This window comes from Neodiprion pinetum, chromosome 2 (genome assembly GCF_021155775.2).
Source record: "Neodiprion pinetum isolate iyNeoPine1 chromosome 2, iyNeoPine1.2, whole genome shotgun sequence".
Lineage (NCBI taxonomy): Eukaryota > Metazoa > Arthropoda > Insecta > Hymenoptera > Diprionidae > Neodiprion > Neodiprion pinetum.
In genome coordinates, this window is record NC_060233.1 from 12,416,735 (window position 1) to 12,432,836 (window position 16,102).

General features: G+C 36.5%; 2 protein-coding genes across 8 annotated transcripts; one reads left to right on the forward strand and one right to left on the reverse strand.

Annotated features, from left to right (window-relative positions):
• The first annotated feature begins 1,459 nt into the window (after window positions 1-1,459).
• Window positions 1,460-13,930, forward strand: LOC124211379 (Monocarboxylate transporter 1). 5 transcript variants are annotated; one of them, XM_046610381.2, is made up of 10 exons: window positions 1,460-1,823; window positions 4,539-5,077; window positions 9,438-9,557; window positions 9,646-9,789; window positions 10,160-10,422; window positions 10,507-10,850; window positions 11,662-11,899; window positions 12,175-12,340; window positions 13,272-13,472; window positions 13,559-13,930. In XM_046610381.2, the coding sequence occupies exons 2-10, from the start codon at window positions 4,921-4,923 to the stop codon at window positions 13,714-13,716; spliced, it is 1,791 nt and encodes a 596-aa protein (XP_046466337.1). In that variant the 5' UTR covers window positions 1,460-1,823; window positions 4,539-4,920; the 3' UTR covers window positions 13,717-13,930. The 5 variants fall into 5 exon arrangements, with proteins under 5 accessions (XP_046466337.1, XP_046466339.1, XP_046466340.1 ...); XM_046610383.2 differs by lacking the exon at window positions 4,539-5,077 and having other exon boundaries at window positions 1,735-1,823; XM_046610380.2 differs by lacking the exon at window positions 1,460-1,823 and having other exon boundaries at window positions 3,970-5,077.
• Window positions 13,657-15,878, reverse strand: LOC124211380 (uncharacterized). Of its 3 annotated transcripts, XM_046610386.2 has the most exons (4): window positions 15,103-15,878; window positions 14,710-14,832; window positions 14,536-14,629; window positions 13,657-14,466 (listed from the first exon to the last, which is right to left on the reverse strand). In XM_046610386.2, exons 1-4 carry the CDS (start codon window positions 15,253-15,255, stop codon window positions 14,291-14,293), a joined length of 546 nt encoding a protein of 181 aa, XP_046466342.1. In that variant the 5' UTR covers window positions 15,256-15,878; the 3' UTR covers window positions 13,657-14,290. The 3 variants fall into 3 exon arrangements, 2 of the variants coding, with proteins under 2 accessions (XP_046466342.1, XP_046466341.1); XR_006881443.2 differs by having other exon boundaries at window positions 13,657-14,629; window positions 14,710-14,883; window positions 15,734-15,878; XM_046610385.2 differs by having other exon boundaries at window positions 13,657-14,629; window positions 14,716-14,832.
• Window positions 15,879-16,102: the final 224 nt, after the last annotated feature.

The following is a 16,102-nucleotide window of genomic DNA, read 5'->3' on the forward strand; positions in this document are numbered from 1 at the left end:
AGATTCGAAGTCACATTTTGTTCGGACCGAAAATAAGTTAGCCGGAAAGTTAAGGGGATACGGTAATCGATTTCGGCGTTGTATATACCTCCAAATATCGACCCCAAAACATTTTCAATTGACACAGAAATAAAGAAATGGTATGCATCCCACGACTTTACTGTTGCGATTTCGTAGAATGCATGCCATTTCTTTATATCTGCGTCAAATGAAAATGTATTGCGGTGTTTTTATCTTCAATTGCGTATAGAATAGGGGTCGATGAGCCCGTTTCACGGTTTTGTTCATGTATTTCGCAGATACAGTCCTCTGATAATAATTCAACATATTAATATAGGATGCTACAATATTTTTTTCTTCGGATTTTCTCAAACGACAACTCAGATGACAAAATATTATACATCTCACGCGTAAAACGTTCAGCTATAGATTCAAAAGTCTGAAGCTGTTGAAATTGGTTATTTTGCCCATTATTTTCGTGATGTTACTATCCGATATACCTGATATAATCTCGCACCATTATTCTAACCGTCAATTATATGTTTTATAAAATGTAAATACAAAAACTGTGTTCGCCACAAAAGAAGACAGATAGAGTTTAGTAGATAGAACGTTTCTGCGCCATAGAAATAAACTGCCCAGTCTGTGCACGGAGTTGAAGCCGTAGTTAGAAAGAGAGAGCACAGCTGGAGCCGGACCTCTCTGTTGCACGATCAATGGAGTGGGGAGCAGCTGCCAGACGGGGAAAACAATAAGGCAAGCGGAGAGGTATATTTGTATGAACTATGTGTCTCCCCCACCAAGTCACCGATTAGAATGAGAGGTCCGGTTCCAGCGTGGCTCTCTCTTTGTAATCACGGCTTCAGCTTGGTATGAGCTTGGTAGACAGACCGCGCGGTCTACATATGTCTACAAATCTATAATCTGTGTCAATTGTCTATCTTTTTTTTACCTGCAGGCGTAAGAAATTGAGAGAGCTTAAGATTGGCCGCACATGCGTTCTGTCTTTTTTACTGAGCGTATCATACACATTATAGTATGAGGGAATGAGAAATACATGCCACATGCCGATGATTCTAACCTGTATTGTGATGCCTTGCCATACTGGGAATGTGACGTCACAAAAATGGCGCGCATTTCAACTTCAGAAGCTGTCGAGGTACTTTTAATAATGTTCGATAGTAAATTTTTTTCTAATAAAGCATCGTGCATGATGTGATCAGGTTTGAACAGATGAAATGTATGGACGAAAAAGTTATCGAATTGAATTTGTTTCTGATTCTGGCAAAGAAAAACTAAACCTAGAACTGCATAATCTGTTATGCGGGTTCAACATTCGAGCCCCTGAAATAGAATGCGCGACAAAATGTCCAGCGACCTAGCAGTGTGTTGTTTACTAGTTTATTTTCAACGAAACGTGTAAATCGGGATATAGATCTGAGATCTCTGCAAAACAGCCAGTCATATTACTGCGCTAATCGAAATTCTAACCGCCTATGTCTTCTCTCTCCGCTTGCAATTCTTTGCCGCATTTCTTTATTCCTTTCGTTCTCTCTTTGTTCGACGACTCAACGTTGACTCTGCCAGTGTTTAACTTCTCTGAACAAAGCGTTCACGTGTCAGTTTTAAAGTAGGAGTACAAACAACATGTTCCTCGTTCCTCTTGTCATGTTGCACTGAACTTTAACATCGTGTTTCGGTCACGTCTGGTTTCGGTGATGAATCGATTTTATTAGTTTCTATTTTTCTTTCTGTTTTATTTTCTGTTTTTTGCCAATCTAGAATAATTTTCAAATGTTGATCGATGATCGAAAATCACCATCGTAAGTTCTTCAATTATTTACTGTCATTCGAAGAATAATGAGGTTATTTTTCGCGATCGTTAATTAGATCATTAATACCTTATATGTATCAAACTCAAAAATGTGCCGCTCAATATTTTATCATGTTCGGCGTAAACATTTATCGATATCATTGTTACTATCATCAACTAATCTAATGATTCTGAGTAAATAATTCTATTATCAGAAGAAAATTTGCGTTAATGCCGAGGTCTGAATTGAAGCTGAATATCTGAAACATTGTAACACCACGAAATTTGTGTGTGGCTGTAGTCGAAACAAGTGTTACAAAAATAGTTATCAGCCAATTAAGTTTTACTGAAAATTAACAATTCCGGTAATCGGTGTTGAATTGAAGTCGGCGGCGATTCTCGTTTGAGTTTTTCCGATTTTTTTCATCGCGGCCTCCGGTTTCATCCGTCCGTATAGTATCCAACAGGTCTACTGCTTTATCAGGTCACAAACGCTTAGTTTGCTTTGCATTTTTACGAAGCTATGTAGATGTCACTACTATCTGTAAATTTTATTGCACATGGGAAACTCGCGGTATTATACGCACGTATAATTAGCATAGAGAGAGGAAACAAGTGCCGGCGAAACGGGGCGGAGGGGGAATTGCTTGCAAAGTAAAATGCCAAGCATTTATGCCACTTATTTTTAGCACTGCAAGCCGCGTGTGACCGGCGCAAGGATTTCTCTTCTCTCTTATTCGGCATCTCCGTAAATTTCACGATCAACAGTCCAAATTTTCCTCTATACATTGTTCTTCAATAATAATTCAATGCGTGTGTTTTTGTTGATTTTCCCAGTGGTCTTCCTGAAATTATAAGTACATAATTTTTTAATTTAATTAAACGTATCGTATCTCACCGCAGAACGTCACATATCTTAATTTCTATTTTTGGCCCGTTGATATAATTCGGCCGAAACTTCTGATCTTCGGATTCAAATGGTTCATTTTATAGCAGAAAAAGAACAAACGCAACGTGCTAACTTATCGGCACGGCCCCTGATCGTTAATGCAGTCGCGGATTTGATCAAAGAGCGAATCATCAACTGTACGCTAATTTTTGTATAAATCATTTTTATTCTGTCAACAACATTTCCAATTGGAATTAATCTTCTCAGCTTTTTTTATAATATTTCAAAATATCATTTTCTAAAAGAAAAAAACGTTCAAATTTTTTTTCAATAATATGCTACTACTTGACAAAAAAATATGAAATTTAGTTCAGTTGATTGTTTTAGCTGTGATAATGTAACCTAAAAAGATTACGATAAAACTCATTCCTCGTTAGTAGGAAATCAATCAACCGCAAGACGATGCTCTATTTGGGACAATTACCGGGGTTGTAAGTTTCAGGATTATTATAGATCTTGTCAGCCATGTAGTATAATTTTTTCTTAATCATTCACCGATTTATAAATTGGGCAGATTCAGAAAAAAATTGCTTTTTACAACGTTTTACTGACAGAGCAAGTAGGCTTTTTAAAATTCTGATTGATATCTGTCGCAAAAACGAATTTATCAGTCATAACTAGTCGAAATATACCATGGAATTAAAAAGTATATCCAAGTGAAAAACCCTTCTAAACAGGGAAACGATATGATAAGGAAATACCGATAATTTTCGACAATGCAGAAACACAACAACTCTGCACGTTGGTGAATAAATTGGAACGCGATGAGAAGAAAATGGTGAAAGTGAAAAAAATATATAGGTATACGTTCTAAGCAGCTGAACTGGTTTACACGTATTTGACGTAATATGCCGAGTAAAAAGAGTTAAACTGTAACGGATCAACAACCTCGATATAACAAAGCACTCAAGGATTAGATGTAAACATAATCGCGGGTATGGCCAAATATGTATACTGTATGCAAACAAATCATTTGTATGCAAGATTTTAGGGACAGGTTGTATATAATATTTTTGATACAGTGTATTCGCAATCTTGTAACAATTATGCACAATTTCTATTTCCTCAAGTGTATAGAATAAACTGAGGTACATGTTTCCATTATAAACAAAGACCCCCCTCTCCTTGTAGAAAAAAAATGAGCACTACGAAGATAACGATGTTTACGCCAAACATAATAAGCGGTTCAGCACATTATTGTGTACAAGTCTGCAAGTCGATGATGGGTTTGCTCCGAAGAGGATCTCGCGCGGAGCGTTTCGCAAATACTGATTACAGCCTGTACAGATACAGAAAGAGAGAATTCGGAGCAAAGCCGTCAATGTGCAGCCTTTTCCCTACTGCCAACAGTTAGTGAGTCAGTCAGTCAGTCAGTCAGTCAGTATCAAATCACCGCGGCTGCTTGTGCGGTGCGGGGTAGTCCAACATTTTGCCACTACAACCACGTGCTGGTTGTGGCTACAAGCAGTGTTGTAACAGTATTGTACTTATAGCTATGTCGATGCGAATAATTCACGAAAAATAGTTTGAACATGGTGCGGTTTGGTGTTAACCTTGAGTGGTGAATCCCGATCCTTGAACTCTGGCTTCAAAGGGATTATGGACATTTTTTTGCACACTTAGGACACGAACCGTAATTCTGCTTGATACTCTACAGTGCGTGGATTTCTTATCTTGGAAAGTGGCTGCTGCTGACTACTTAGTTTTATTCATTGTAATCGGTATTACATTAACAAATTCCAAGCGGACAGAACCTCATGCGGTATTGATTTTCAGTCCATCGATCATTTCATCCAAAGTTTTTGCCCTTTCGAGAACAACTATAATGAGATCCTGTATCGGCCAACGGAATAACCTATGGGGACAATATTTTTAATGGAAATATTTAGGTGAACGGAAAATTTTATTTTTATTTATTTTTATCGATAAATAGGGAAGAATAGTTAATTGTGATGTAATCGGACTTTATGTGATTTTTTAAACTATATTCGTGTGAGTGTCTTTATTGTTATTTATCTATTCTCGGATCTCAATAACTACTTTAAAGTGTATTTTTTTATCTTCACGTCGCTGTTCGTTTTATTTATTTTTTTTTTTTGACACAAATATTTTCCTGTTCGAATATAAATATAAATAAATAACAAACGGCGATCGCAAAATGGCACACGAGCCGGTAAAGAACAGGATAAAAAAAAACATGGTAGTGGAAAATTGCCGAAAATCAGAAATCGACAAAGAGGACGAAGCAATTACACCGCCGGACGGCGGGTGGGGATGGGTCATCGTATTTGCATCGTTTATGATACACGTCATCAGTGAGTTGAATTTTCCCTTTTATACCAATAAATGAACGAACGAAAAAAGAAAGAAAGAAACTGAAATTTCGAAAAGTGAAATTAGAACAACATTAAGTCTAATATTAGCGAATTTTTGTGTCTGCTTTTGGATAAAACTTTTTTAATGAATCACTTTCGTTCAATTAATTACTCAATTAAATAATAATTTTGATGTTCTTAAATGACAATCATATTATTATTTGTTAGTAAACGGATACGTTTATCCGGTATAATAATAATAATAATAATAATAATAATAATAATAATTATTATTATTAATTTCAAAGTATATATCATTGATTTTTATTATTATCGTTGTAGTCGTTTGTTTTTCACCTTATCCTTTAGGTCGTGTACGCCTTACGTGCCTGAACAAAATGAAAGTTGGCTAAAATTTCGATAAAATTATATTGGTAGCCGACACTGAATACACTGTATCTTGCAAAACGATGATGTGCAAATTATGCAAGAACCTCACGTCAAACTTGTACGTAAATAAGAGACGACCGACTAGTGCTCTTTCGTTATTGTATACATATAGTTACGAAATAGGTGTTTTTGATAAAAAATTATTTATAACGCATCATTCATGACCATTCATTTCGAATGTGTTTTGTGCGGATAAGAACGAAAGTGTATCTCGGATATTAAGACTAAAAAGATAACTGTTCATCACATACATTTATAACATATTTGCTTCATAACTGAAACTTCGTGATATACACCGAGCCGAAATTCAATTTTTGCAGTTACACATTTTATTTTTTTTACGCTTAAGTTGTGAAATAATCGGTCGAATCTCTTGGTATTCACCAACAGTTTTAAACGCTTGTGCAATAGGATAATAATTTATGTTCTTTCACCGATTGCGTTTCTCACATGCATTAACGATAAGTGCCAGTTATGTAAACTAATTTCTATACACGTAAGAAACATTTCTTTCCATTTGTTTCTTTTCTTTTTCAGTCACTTTTGCTCTCTTTGGTCTATTTCATTCACAGAATCTGCGTCGGGTTGAATGAATAGGCCAAACCTGACATAACTTCTCACTAACTAAATATGCTAAACTCTGCGTAGTGTCCATGTACAGAATTGTCTAAGAAAAGTCGAATTCCGCGGCTAAACTTAATAGGTCACGAATCACCGCCAGAGACTGCACAGTTCTCGCGAGTGAATTAAGAAGTCGTATTCTTACCAACCCGGTAATTTTTTCATCATAAGCAGCACTGCTGAGGCAATTATGAGAAACAAACTCAGTAGCTAATTGTATCGTTCAATTGGAAAATCATTGATCTATATATTTGAATTATGATATAATTACGAGTATAGAGAATTGACAGGCTATAAATACAGATCTTTCGTAAATCGCTAGGTTTAATTCATGGCAAATTTCCGTCATTTCGCTAGCTGGGATCAAACTTTTTTCCATGCTGTGACCTAGTTTTTCTTTGTAAATCAACTATGTCAATGCCGACGAGTCCACACACTTGTTGCCAGTACCGTACTGAATAAAAGGCTCCACATGTGCTTCCCAGCGTGCACCTCGACAACTATTCTGAATGTTCACATTCGTAACATAGGAATGTTTACAAATCATTTTTCATTGTGATTTAAAAAATTGTATTCACTTTGGTTCTACACCCCAGTTAACGCCCTTTTGACAGTTTTTGGCTAGATCATCTGTGCAAAAATTGACACCTTGTTGAGACGTCTTGAGACGATTGTGTTATCTCGGGTGTTTAAGGGGCGTAACCCGCTGATATTTTTATCATGAGTCAACTCGTGGTCCGTTGTTTATACAATCCAATGACGTATTACGCGTGTTCACGAACACGTTTTACGTAAATCGGTGAAGCATCGGTTGTTCTCTACCGAGATATCAATAATAAAATAAAAGAAACCACGTTGCTTTTTTTTTATTTTCAGGAATAAAATTTCATCTCTGGATACAGATTCTCAGGAGATTCTCAATTTACCTCTATATGTTTATCAATCAATTTCTGTTATCATTTTCAGTTTTCTTATGGTTCTCCAAATTCGCAGATCAACTTCTTTTCACCAGCATTCAAACGATGTTTTTCCTCTTAGACCCTTGGCCAAATTTTTCTCTAGTACTACTTTTTGCTGTGTCAATGCGTGCGGGATTTACTGTAATGCACTTAAAGATCAGGATTACGGCTTATCGAGCGAATTTTAATCTCGTTCCACTCGAGCAGCGTGTATTTCAAGGCATCAAACTTGAAATAGTCGCGATAACAGACGTGTAAAGAAGTCGGCACGTAGCTTCTGTAGTATTTTCATCTCTTGTATTTGGATTTTTAGCATAGGCGTGGTTAGATCAACATGGCATCGCAACAGACGATCATCTGATCCATTGTTTCAGACTAATTGTCAAAATATCAAGGCATAGGAAGCTACTGGACTCTAAAATCGTAAAATTGAGTTGTACAGATGAAAATACGGACCAAGAAATCGTTTTTACGATTATCTAAGTATGACCAGTTATTGTAGCATGGTTACTTTCCTTTGAGTTTCATGACAAACTTGTTGTTCGACTGGCCCGAATGATTTCAGACGTTAGAATCTTTTACGAGTTGATTATCAACATTCAAAGTCTAAGGTTTGAAGCATTTTTCCTTCTATTGTTCACACAATTCTCGCTTCGATTTACGATAATATTTACCGATGCTTCATACTTTGGAATGGTCCTATCGATACTTGTATTTATGCATATAGACAATAGCGAGATTACGCATAACTCGGAAAATCGAGTTATTAGACAAAGCATTCTTTGCAACTTATTGTGAGAAATGACCATTCCTTGCAGGCTGGCTTAAAATTACCGTACGTACGATTTCATGGCGATAATCGAGCTACTATTAGAGCGATGAATTTTATCGCGCACAGTAAATCCTGCATTTTTTCGAGTATTTTCTACATCGTAACAAAACGCGAATTTTTGTTTTGGCGTAGAAAGAAACCTGCGCCTTTGCTGATCTCGCGCTCAACCGTCGATAATTTGATACGGCATTCAAATAAATAATTTGCCAAGTACCGAGGTGCGCTGTAAGCGTATCGGATAAATTTAGATTCTTATCCCGCAGGCGGCTGCAGCGTGATTACAAAGTCTCGTGGATGAACCGATCGGTTGTCTAGAAATAAGATCGATAACATTCTCTTTGTGCCGGCTGCCAGGCTTAATCAAGCAGTCAGAGTAACAAACGATCGCCAATAAATCATGAGTGTATGATAAAACAGATCACCGTCTTTCGTTTTAATCGCTTGATGGAGTCGCTTAGCTAATTTGCTTCCGAAATTATTATTGTTCAAATGACAAACGAGTTGTATAACAACATTCACCACACCTTGTTAATTAATATGGAAACTGTGTGCTTTGCCTCGCTTTGAATTGAAAACCTTTTTGTAAACCCCCCCAAATCTAGCGTTATAATTTCAAGTAGACATTTTTTTTTTTTGCTATTTTTTCGGAAATTCTCAATTACAAATTACGCGAATCATTTCACTTCGTGTGAAAAATCGTTTTTGGCAAAAAAAATATTGCTTACTATGAAAAAAACAATACAGAAACAAGTTTGGAGGCATAAGCTTAACAAGCGATTATTTCTAGATAACAGACACGAATCGAAACTTATTTATCGTTGTTCCTAAATTTCATGTAGTAAAGTGCATTATAATGCTGTAAATGCAATCTGCTCATTTCAAACATTTCAAACACTACGATACATTTGATTAAACTTTGTGCACGCACATGCATCATGATCTTTCGACACATATTAACTATTTACACTCGTACCATTATTCAATTACATATCGGTGATTATTGCTAATGTATAACGAAATAAATTTCTACAGGTACTTTAGAGAACTTTCTTTACAGAAATCTACGAAAAATGTTATTTTATTACAATATTATTTTGTATTGTGTTGACGAAATCATATAGCTACAAATTATTCGTCCCTTTTTGCCTGTTACCATTATCTTGATAAACCAAACAATCTTTTACTCCAGACTGACGTGTGCTAGTTATAGTCTAAGATTTTTTAATTCCTGACTTATGACGTAATAAATTCAGATCCTCAAGTTTCGAAGACGCTATCTGGCGGAAGTGAAAATCAAATACTTGTTACAATTATACTTTCTGCCTAGATGTTGTGAAAATTTGACCTAATCGAGCAGCGCGATATTGGTAACAAAAGAAGGAAAAAGGAATAGTCTGTTTTCCGTATTGTCGAACCACAGTCGTGTCCATCCGTAAAATGTGTTTTAACAACAAAGTAATTTCACCACAAAAACAGGTAACCGTATTTTAATTTACAGCTGACGGAGTTACGTATTCCTTTGGATTATTTTACATCGCATTTCTCGATTACTTCGAGGAAGGAAAAGGCAAGACGTCTTGGATCGCGTCGCTCCTCGTCGGCATCACGTATTGTTCAGGTAATGCACTGGCATATATATTATTGTTATTATATAAAACTCAACGTTCCTTTAGTGCGATCAAACACTATTTTTTAAATTATTTCAGGACCCATATCCAGCTCTTTCGTAAACAAATACGGATGCAGGACAGTTACTATCGCTGGAACCATACTTGCCAGCACTTCTCTACTGGCTAGCGTTTTCGCTCAAAATATCTTGACGTTATATTTTACAATAGGAATTGGCACAGGCAAGTAATAAATTGAATTCCTCATGTCAGAGGCTGCGAAGGGCAAGGATTTACTGACACAAATTTTCTTCCCTTTCTTAACTGGCGCAGGAATAATGAGAAAACCAAAAATTTCGAGTTATTTATATTTTTAATAGAAAATCTACCAAAATAATATGAGTTTTTTACGGAAAGGTATCAGAATTTTTTCAAATCTCTCAAGTATAAACTGAATAATTGAAACTTTTTCAGCACTGTCTGAAAATATGGTATATTTTTGAGAAATTTTTAATTAAACATAACGGAGATCTGAGAATTTTTTTCATCAGGGTCCCTGCTAGTTTATGTTATACGGAGCGGGCCGATGAACAGGTGATTTTTATTTACGCAGGTATCGGCTTCGGGCTGATATACTTACCAGCCATTGTCAGCGTGACCTGTTACTTCGAAAAGTATCGTTCCCTGGCAACAGGAATAGCGGTGTGTGGTTCCGGTTTGGGTACTCTCGTGTTCGCGCCTTTGACAGGACTTTTGATAACAACATACGGATGGCGTGGCGCGACGTTAATTATATCAGCATTGGTTTTAAACTGTATAATACTCGGTGTGCTTATTAGGCCACTGGAAGCACCAAAGAAGGATATTCCACTGCAGGTCGGTCGAAATGAAACCACGAAAGAAAAAAGTTCTGGTCAAACACTCTGGTTTATACATCATGAACTACAATTTAATTTGCAGAGTTTACATTTCAAAGAGAATGGATCTATCGTCAAAGTCGCTGGTGAAAATGAACAGAAAGCGTTACAAGCGACTGGTGGCAAAGATCGGAACAAGAGTAACGAACGTCAAGTAAAGTACACCGCGGTTAAAATGGAAGACGATGTTGGTAATAATTTGCGTGCAGCATTGAGCCAGCCGATTCTGTTGACAAAAAGTCTTGGCCATCACACCCAAACCATGACCCGATCATACGGTAGCTCGATAATGAATCGGCGGGACATATTTTACCAAGGAAGTTTAGATAACGTTCGAGCTAAATCGTACGTATCTGACAATACTGAAATGAGAATGCGGAGTTATTAGTAAGTTTGATTAACTAATACGCATGAGAAATTCTCACTAGCGGTCATTCAAGTATTAGCTGACGCGGTTGTTGCAAATTTTTGTATCTCACCGCTAATGATAACGATTGGTAACAGTTGCTTGTTTTGCTTACTAGTTTCTTTTTTTTTTAACGTTAGCTAACGCTTTTTTGAAAAGTTTATTGGCATATCGATTCGTTGCCTGGGAATGGTAGAAATTCCTACTTTATTAAATATTAACTATTATTAATTATTAATACACAAGAAACCTTTAATTTGCTAAGATATTATCATCAAGCAATGCTTGCATTATCGACACCGCCTTTTATGGAAATTTTTTTATTATTCTTAAGCTGGCGATGTATTTGCTTTGAGCGCGCACTTTGAATTTTCTATGTCAACTAACGCTTACTTGGAGTGCTTACTGCTGTAGGGTAACATTTGACGACGTCCCACTGAGTGGCCTACCCCTGTTTTAGCGTAAGCTAATATTTGAATGGTTCCCTGGTTTTCCGTCTACGGTTGCTCAAACTTATTTCACGATTCGCAAAAGAAACTGAGGACGTATAGATTCAACGTTTTTGATTTTAAATAAAATTTTACGCAAGTGTGTGATTTTTACTAATTTTTCTCTGAAGAAATTCAGGAATTGCCGAGTTTTTCAGAAAAAATTCTCCCATACGAATTGCTGTCTTGAGTCGAAAGAAAAATTCCATTACGCAAGGAGTTGAGGCAAAATATTACAAGTCTCAATTATTTTCGTGTTTTAAATTTCTGTTTCACTTTTTTTTCTACTTGCTCACGCATACAGCGGATCTCTGGAGAACAGTGTTGAAAATGTGAGAATGCACTCGTCGTTGCGCAGCTTACCGAATGGGAATACAAAACATTCCGATAACTATGAAAGTCCTTCAAACGCTGAAGAGAATGTAGACATATTTTGTGAGATGTTGGAATTCTCACTATTGAAGGATCCTGTATTTGTACTGTTCACACTTTCCAACTTCTGCACCAGTATTGGGTTTAATGTTCCCTACGTGTATTTAGCGGTGAGTAAATAAAGTGGTGGAATTATGTATCTTCATCATCAAATATTTGTTTAAACGCTATCTGGTGACAAAAAATGTATAAGTCGAAAACAGTCGTATTTACTTTTTCAAGTACTTTTCTTGCAACTTTTCGATTAAGTGAATGAGACAAAACGAAATCAAAACAACTTACACGAATATTTTTGTATCTTTTATTTGTCAAACTTGTTTAAAATAATTGGCTGTTTTTTTGACATATCAGATAGCTCATTGCAATTATCAAAACTAATCCCTAGGCTCAAGCTGAGGAGCGAGGAATCCCCGCGGAAGACGCTAGCTGGTTACTGGGCATTATTGGGATAGCAAACACTTTGGGCCGTATTATTCTCGGTTACATATCCGACAAAACCTGGATCAACCGTCTTATAGTCTACAACTCATGTCTCACTATCTGCGGTATCGGTAAGTAATAAGAATTTAAGTTTTTGCAAACTGGTCTCTTTCACGCTTCCAGTTCTATATTACACGCATGAACCAAGTGTAACGGCATGAGGTGGATTGTGAGCGCCAAATTTCATTCGTAGTTCAAAATATTATAGGATGGAAAAACTTTGTCCATTTACTTTTCATTACCTTTGGTGATATAAGAAAAGTATTGGTTTCCGTTGAAAATCACTTTTTCTGATTTCAAACAATCCTTACGTGTCGGAGCCTTCATAATCCGAAAGACAGATTTTTCGAAAAATGTCAGTCTGTCAGATTTTACAATCAAATTATGGGCATGAAAAATTGCCATGTTCGGTATAATTTGAACTGCCGGTTTTACTGGAAATAAATCGAAACCTATACCTTTTCCTCCTCATTGCTTTCTCTACAGAAGCGATTACGTTTTTCCGAGTTTACACAGACTCTTCCCTTTTCATGATGATGATTAATCATTTTGAACATTTTATTTGTAAAATCTTTTCTGAAATAGTTGATACTTTAGCTTATACTATTCGAATTTGCTTAGAATAATTACTATCACACAGTGGGACTATTATTTCATTCGTATCATTTATCAGCATCATGGCCGCATATAACTACTGTTGGAGATTTGTTGAACGATTATATTCTCTCCTCCTTACTTTTTATTCCAACAGTACAGCCTGTTCATCGATTAAAAATTTTCTGACAAACAGTGAACGGTTCTGAACATCGCAAAATTATCGACAAGTTCCTGAAAGGTATAATGTCATTGATGAAAGACTTTCAAAACTCGACTAAAATAATAACGCTGCACTACGTATATTCTATTTAGAATTTAATTGTTTGCAAAATGCATTTGAATAGCGCCTAAGACTATACCAGATCTGTCGAACCTTATTCAATGTTTTTCTTTATTCTATTCAAGCTACTGGATTCAGTTCTCTTTGCACGACTTTTACTGCGTTTGCTTTCTACTCGGTTGTGTTCGGAGTTACGGCTGGAGCATACGTTGGTCTTACATCTGTGATTCTAGTAGATTTACTGGGCTTGGATCGCCTGACAAATGCCTTTGGACTTCTTTTACTTTTTCAAGGACTTGCATCTCTGCTGGGTCCACCAATTGCTGGTAAAAATTAGTTTCCCTTGATTTTACACTCGGCCACTGGATATTCATCTCTATCTGAATTCTCATTCTCTTATATTTATTTTCAGGGTGGCTGCATGATGGATTGGGAAGCTATGATCCAGGCTTTTGGGTTGCTGGGTCGATGATTGCGATTAGTGGCCTCATGCTATTTTTTATACCTGTACTCCAGAGGTACTTACGAAAGAAAGCAGAAAAGTCGCAAAGGATAAGCGTTGTATTCTAGCATAAATTACTGTACATAAGCCAACAACTGAAAAAGAATGGAAACGGAACGATTAACAGAATTATGGATCCCGTTTCTTTAGGTTGCCGAATTAAGCATGTTTTATTCCAATAAGAAACTGTACGTTGCGGTAATCTAAAGAAACGTGTCACGATTATATACTTTTTTATTTATTCTTTAAGGCAATTGAAATAAACAAAAATAATTTCTCAGACTTTTTTTCTTATAATGTAAAAGAACGATGTTTAGAATATTGGTGTAGACAAATCAAATCATTCGTCTTTATTCATTATTGTTCAATTCATCTAATTGGTCGCGTTGGTTGTCCACCTCAACTCTGAATTCTCTGAACCTGCTTTGTAAAATCTCTAATATTTGGTCTAATATTCCGTCAGGGAATGAAGCCTTCCATCCTTTCTCTCAGGTTTCAGAAAGATGGGAGTGGAAACTCTCGTCGTAAAAGTTTTTGATATCCGCTCGTTCCACAAGCGAATTTTAATTATAAGGCATTCTTAATCGTGACATTTGACCAACATTTAATTTGCGTGTTTTTTGTTTGAGTTGTTACTAAATATTAGATTTGATCACTGTTAAATATACTTTGCAATGCAGCTTTGTACCTATCATTTGGTGCATTATCAACATATCCAAGATCACGCCTAGTACTTTTCAGTTTTTTCTTGTAAATATTAACCATGTGCGTTTTTTTAAATACCAGTTGCTTCAATCGAGACAACTCTTCCTTAGGATCTGTATTTATAATGACTTTATTGGTCTGTGGTAATTTTTCTTTTCTTTGACTCTTATTCAATGACTCACCATATTCTTCAAGTTTCAATGCTTCATTATCAATTAAGTTTTGTTGCTCAATATCTTTATCACTTTCTGATATGATTTCTACTTCACCTTGACGCTGAAATTATAGGATATTGTTTAGTATAGAAAATGAAATTCAGACTCAATTCAAGAATATACTTTCGTCAGTTTCATTACATTTACCAGTTCGTTTCTATGCACTTCAATTGTGAGTGACATAGTCCAGTTTACAGTATTTAACACTGACTTGTTGCCTTCGGAATTGTTTTCATGTTTGCAGATTTGTACACCATCAGTTGTCTTGGAAGTAAAAGCGTGTGCATTGAGTAAAGGACAAGTTACTCAGTATAGCTTGAAGAACACATTCTTAGTTGATATTTTATTTTCAATCTTTTGCTAGCGCATGCGTAACCAAAAAATTGTGGGCACTACATCGGACCTCAAAAATTCTCTTATCATCCACTCTGAGTTTTTCCCACATGTATGGTTCAAAATCCCATGAGTGAAGTAGAATTACTTTAGCAGCATTCATTGTCAAAGATATTATCGCATATCTGGTAATCGACTTACTTCACACAAGTACGTGCGCTCTTTTCGCATCAAATTAACGAGTCCAATATTTTTCACCCAATTCGTTCGTCGTATGGGATCACGAGGTAGAACTTTCAGGAAATAATTTTTTCTAGTAGAATTATGACATTCAGGCACACAACACCCAGTCATTTTAGAATAATTCTTGAGCCAGATAACGTCTGCTTAGGATTCTCCAGAAACGTCGTTCTGTACGGTTCAAGCTTTAAATTTACGTTTGTAATTGCGAACGATTTAGAAGGTAAACTGAAAATACCTAGTTTACCCGCCTTAATCACGATTGTGACGAAACATGGCTGCGAGTGGGTCGGCCGTGGGAAATTGATTCTGCGCAGCCAATTGTTCTCCCTAATCGATTACGTTGGCAATAGAGAATTTCACAGATAGACTGTGCGATGTAAATGCTCAGTTTCTCTAAAAATTAGGAGTCTCATCTACCAAAGCGATACCACAATAATGGGATAAAAGTATAGAACAAGTACAATCATGAATACATCATTATAATAACGTTAAACCCTGTTCATCAAGTTTTTACAACGCCGGTAAAATACCCAAAGAGGTAACTTAAATCGCATACGTGGCAACGCTGTATAGCCAGTAACCAACTCACTGAAATGATCTTCAGAAATCTCCTAAGGCCAATAATTCGAACGAGTAATACTGATTGTAAAAAAGAACTATTCCGACCGTAGTGGCTGTGCTAACACTCGAGCTACGGAGCGGAGGGACTTGCGTTCATATCCCCAGCCTGTCAATTAGATCCGGAACGGCAACTCTGTAAGAATGTAAGACAGGTCACGTCGTTCAGGCGCTGGGTGGCTGGTCAGTACTTTGGATTCGGGTTCGGGTTCCTTCATGGAGGCTGGACAAAGTTTTCGGCAGTTTCCTTGTCTCTCGTGCCGATGCGGGTGTTTCTACTGCCACTGCCAACCTATGCTATATACCATTCTTCCTCCCTTATATTGCACATATAATTGTG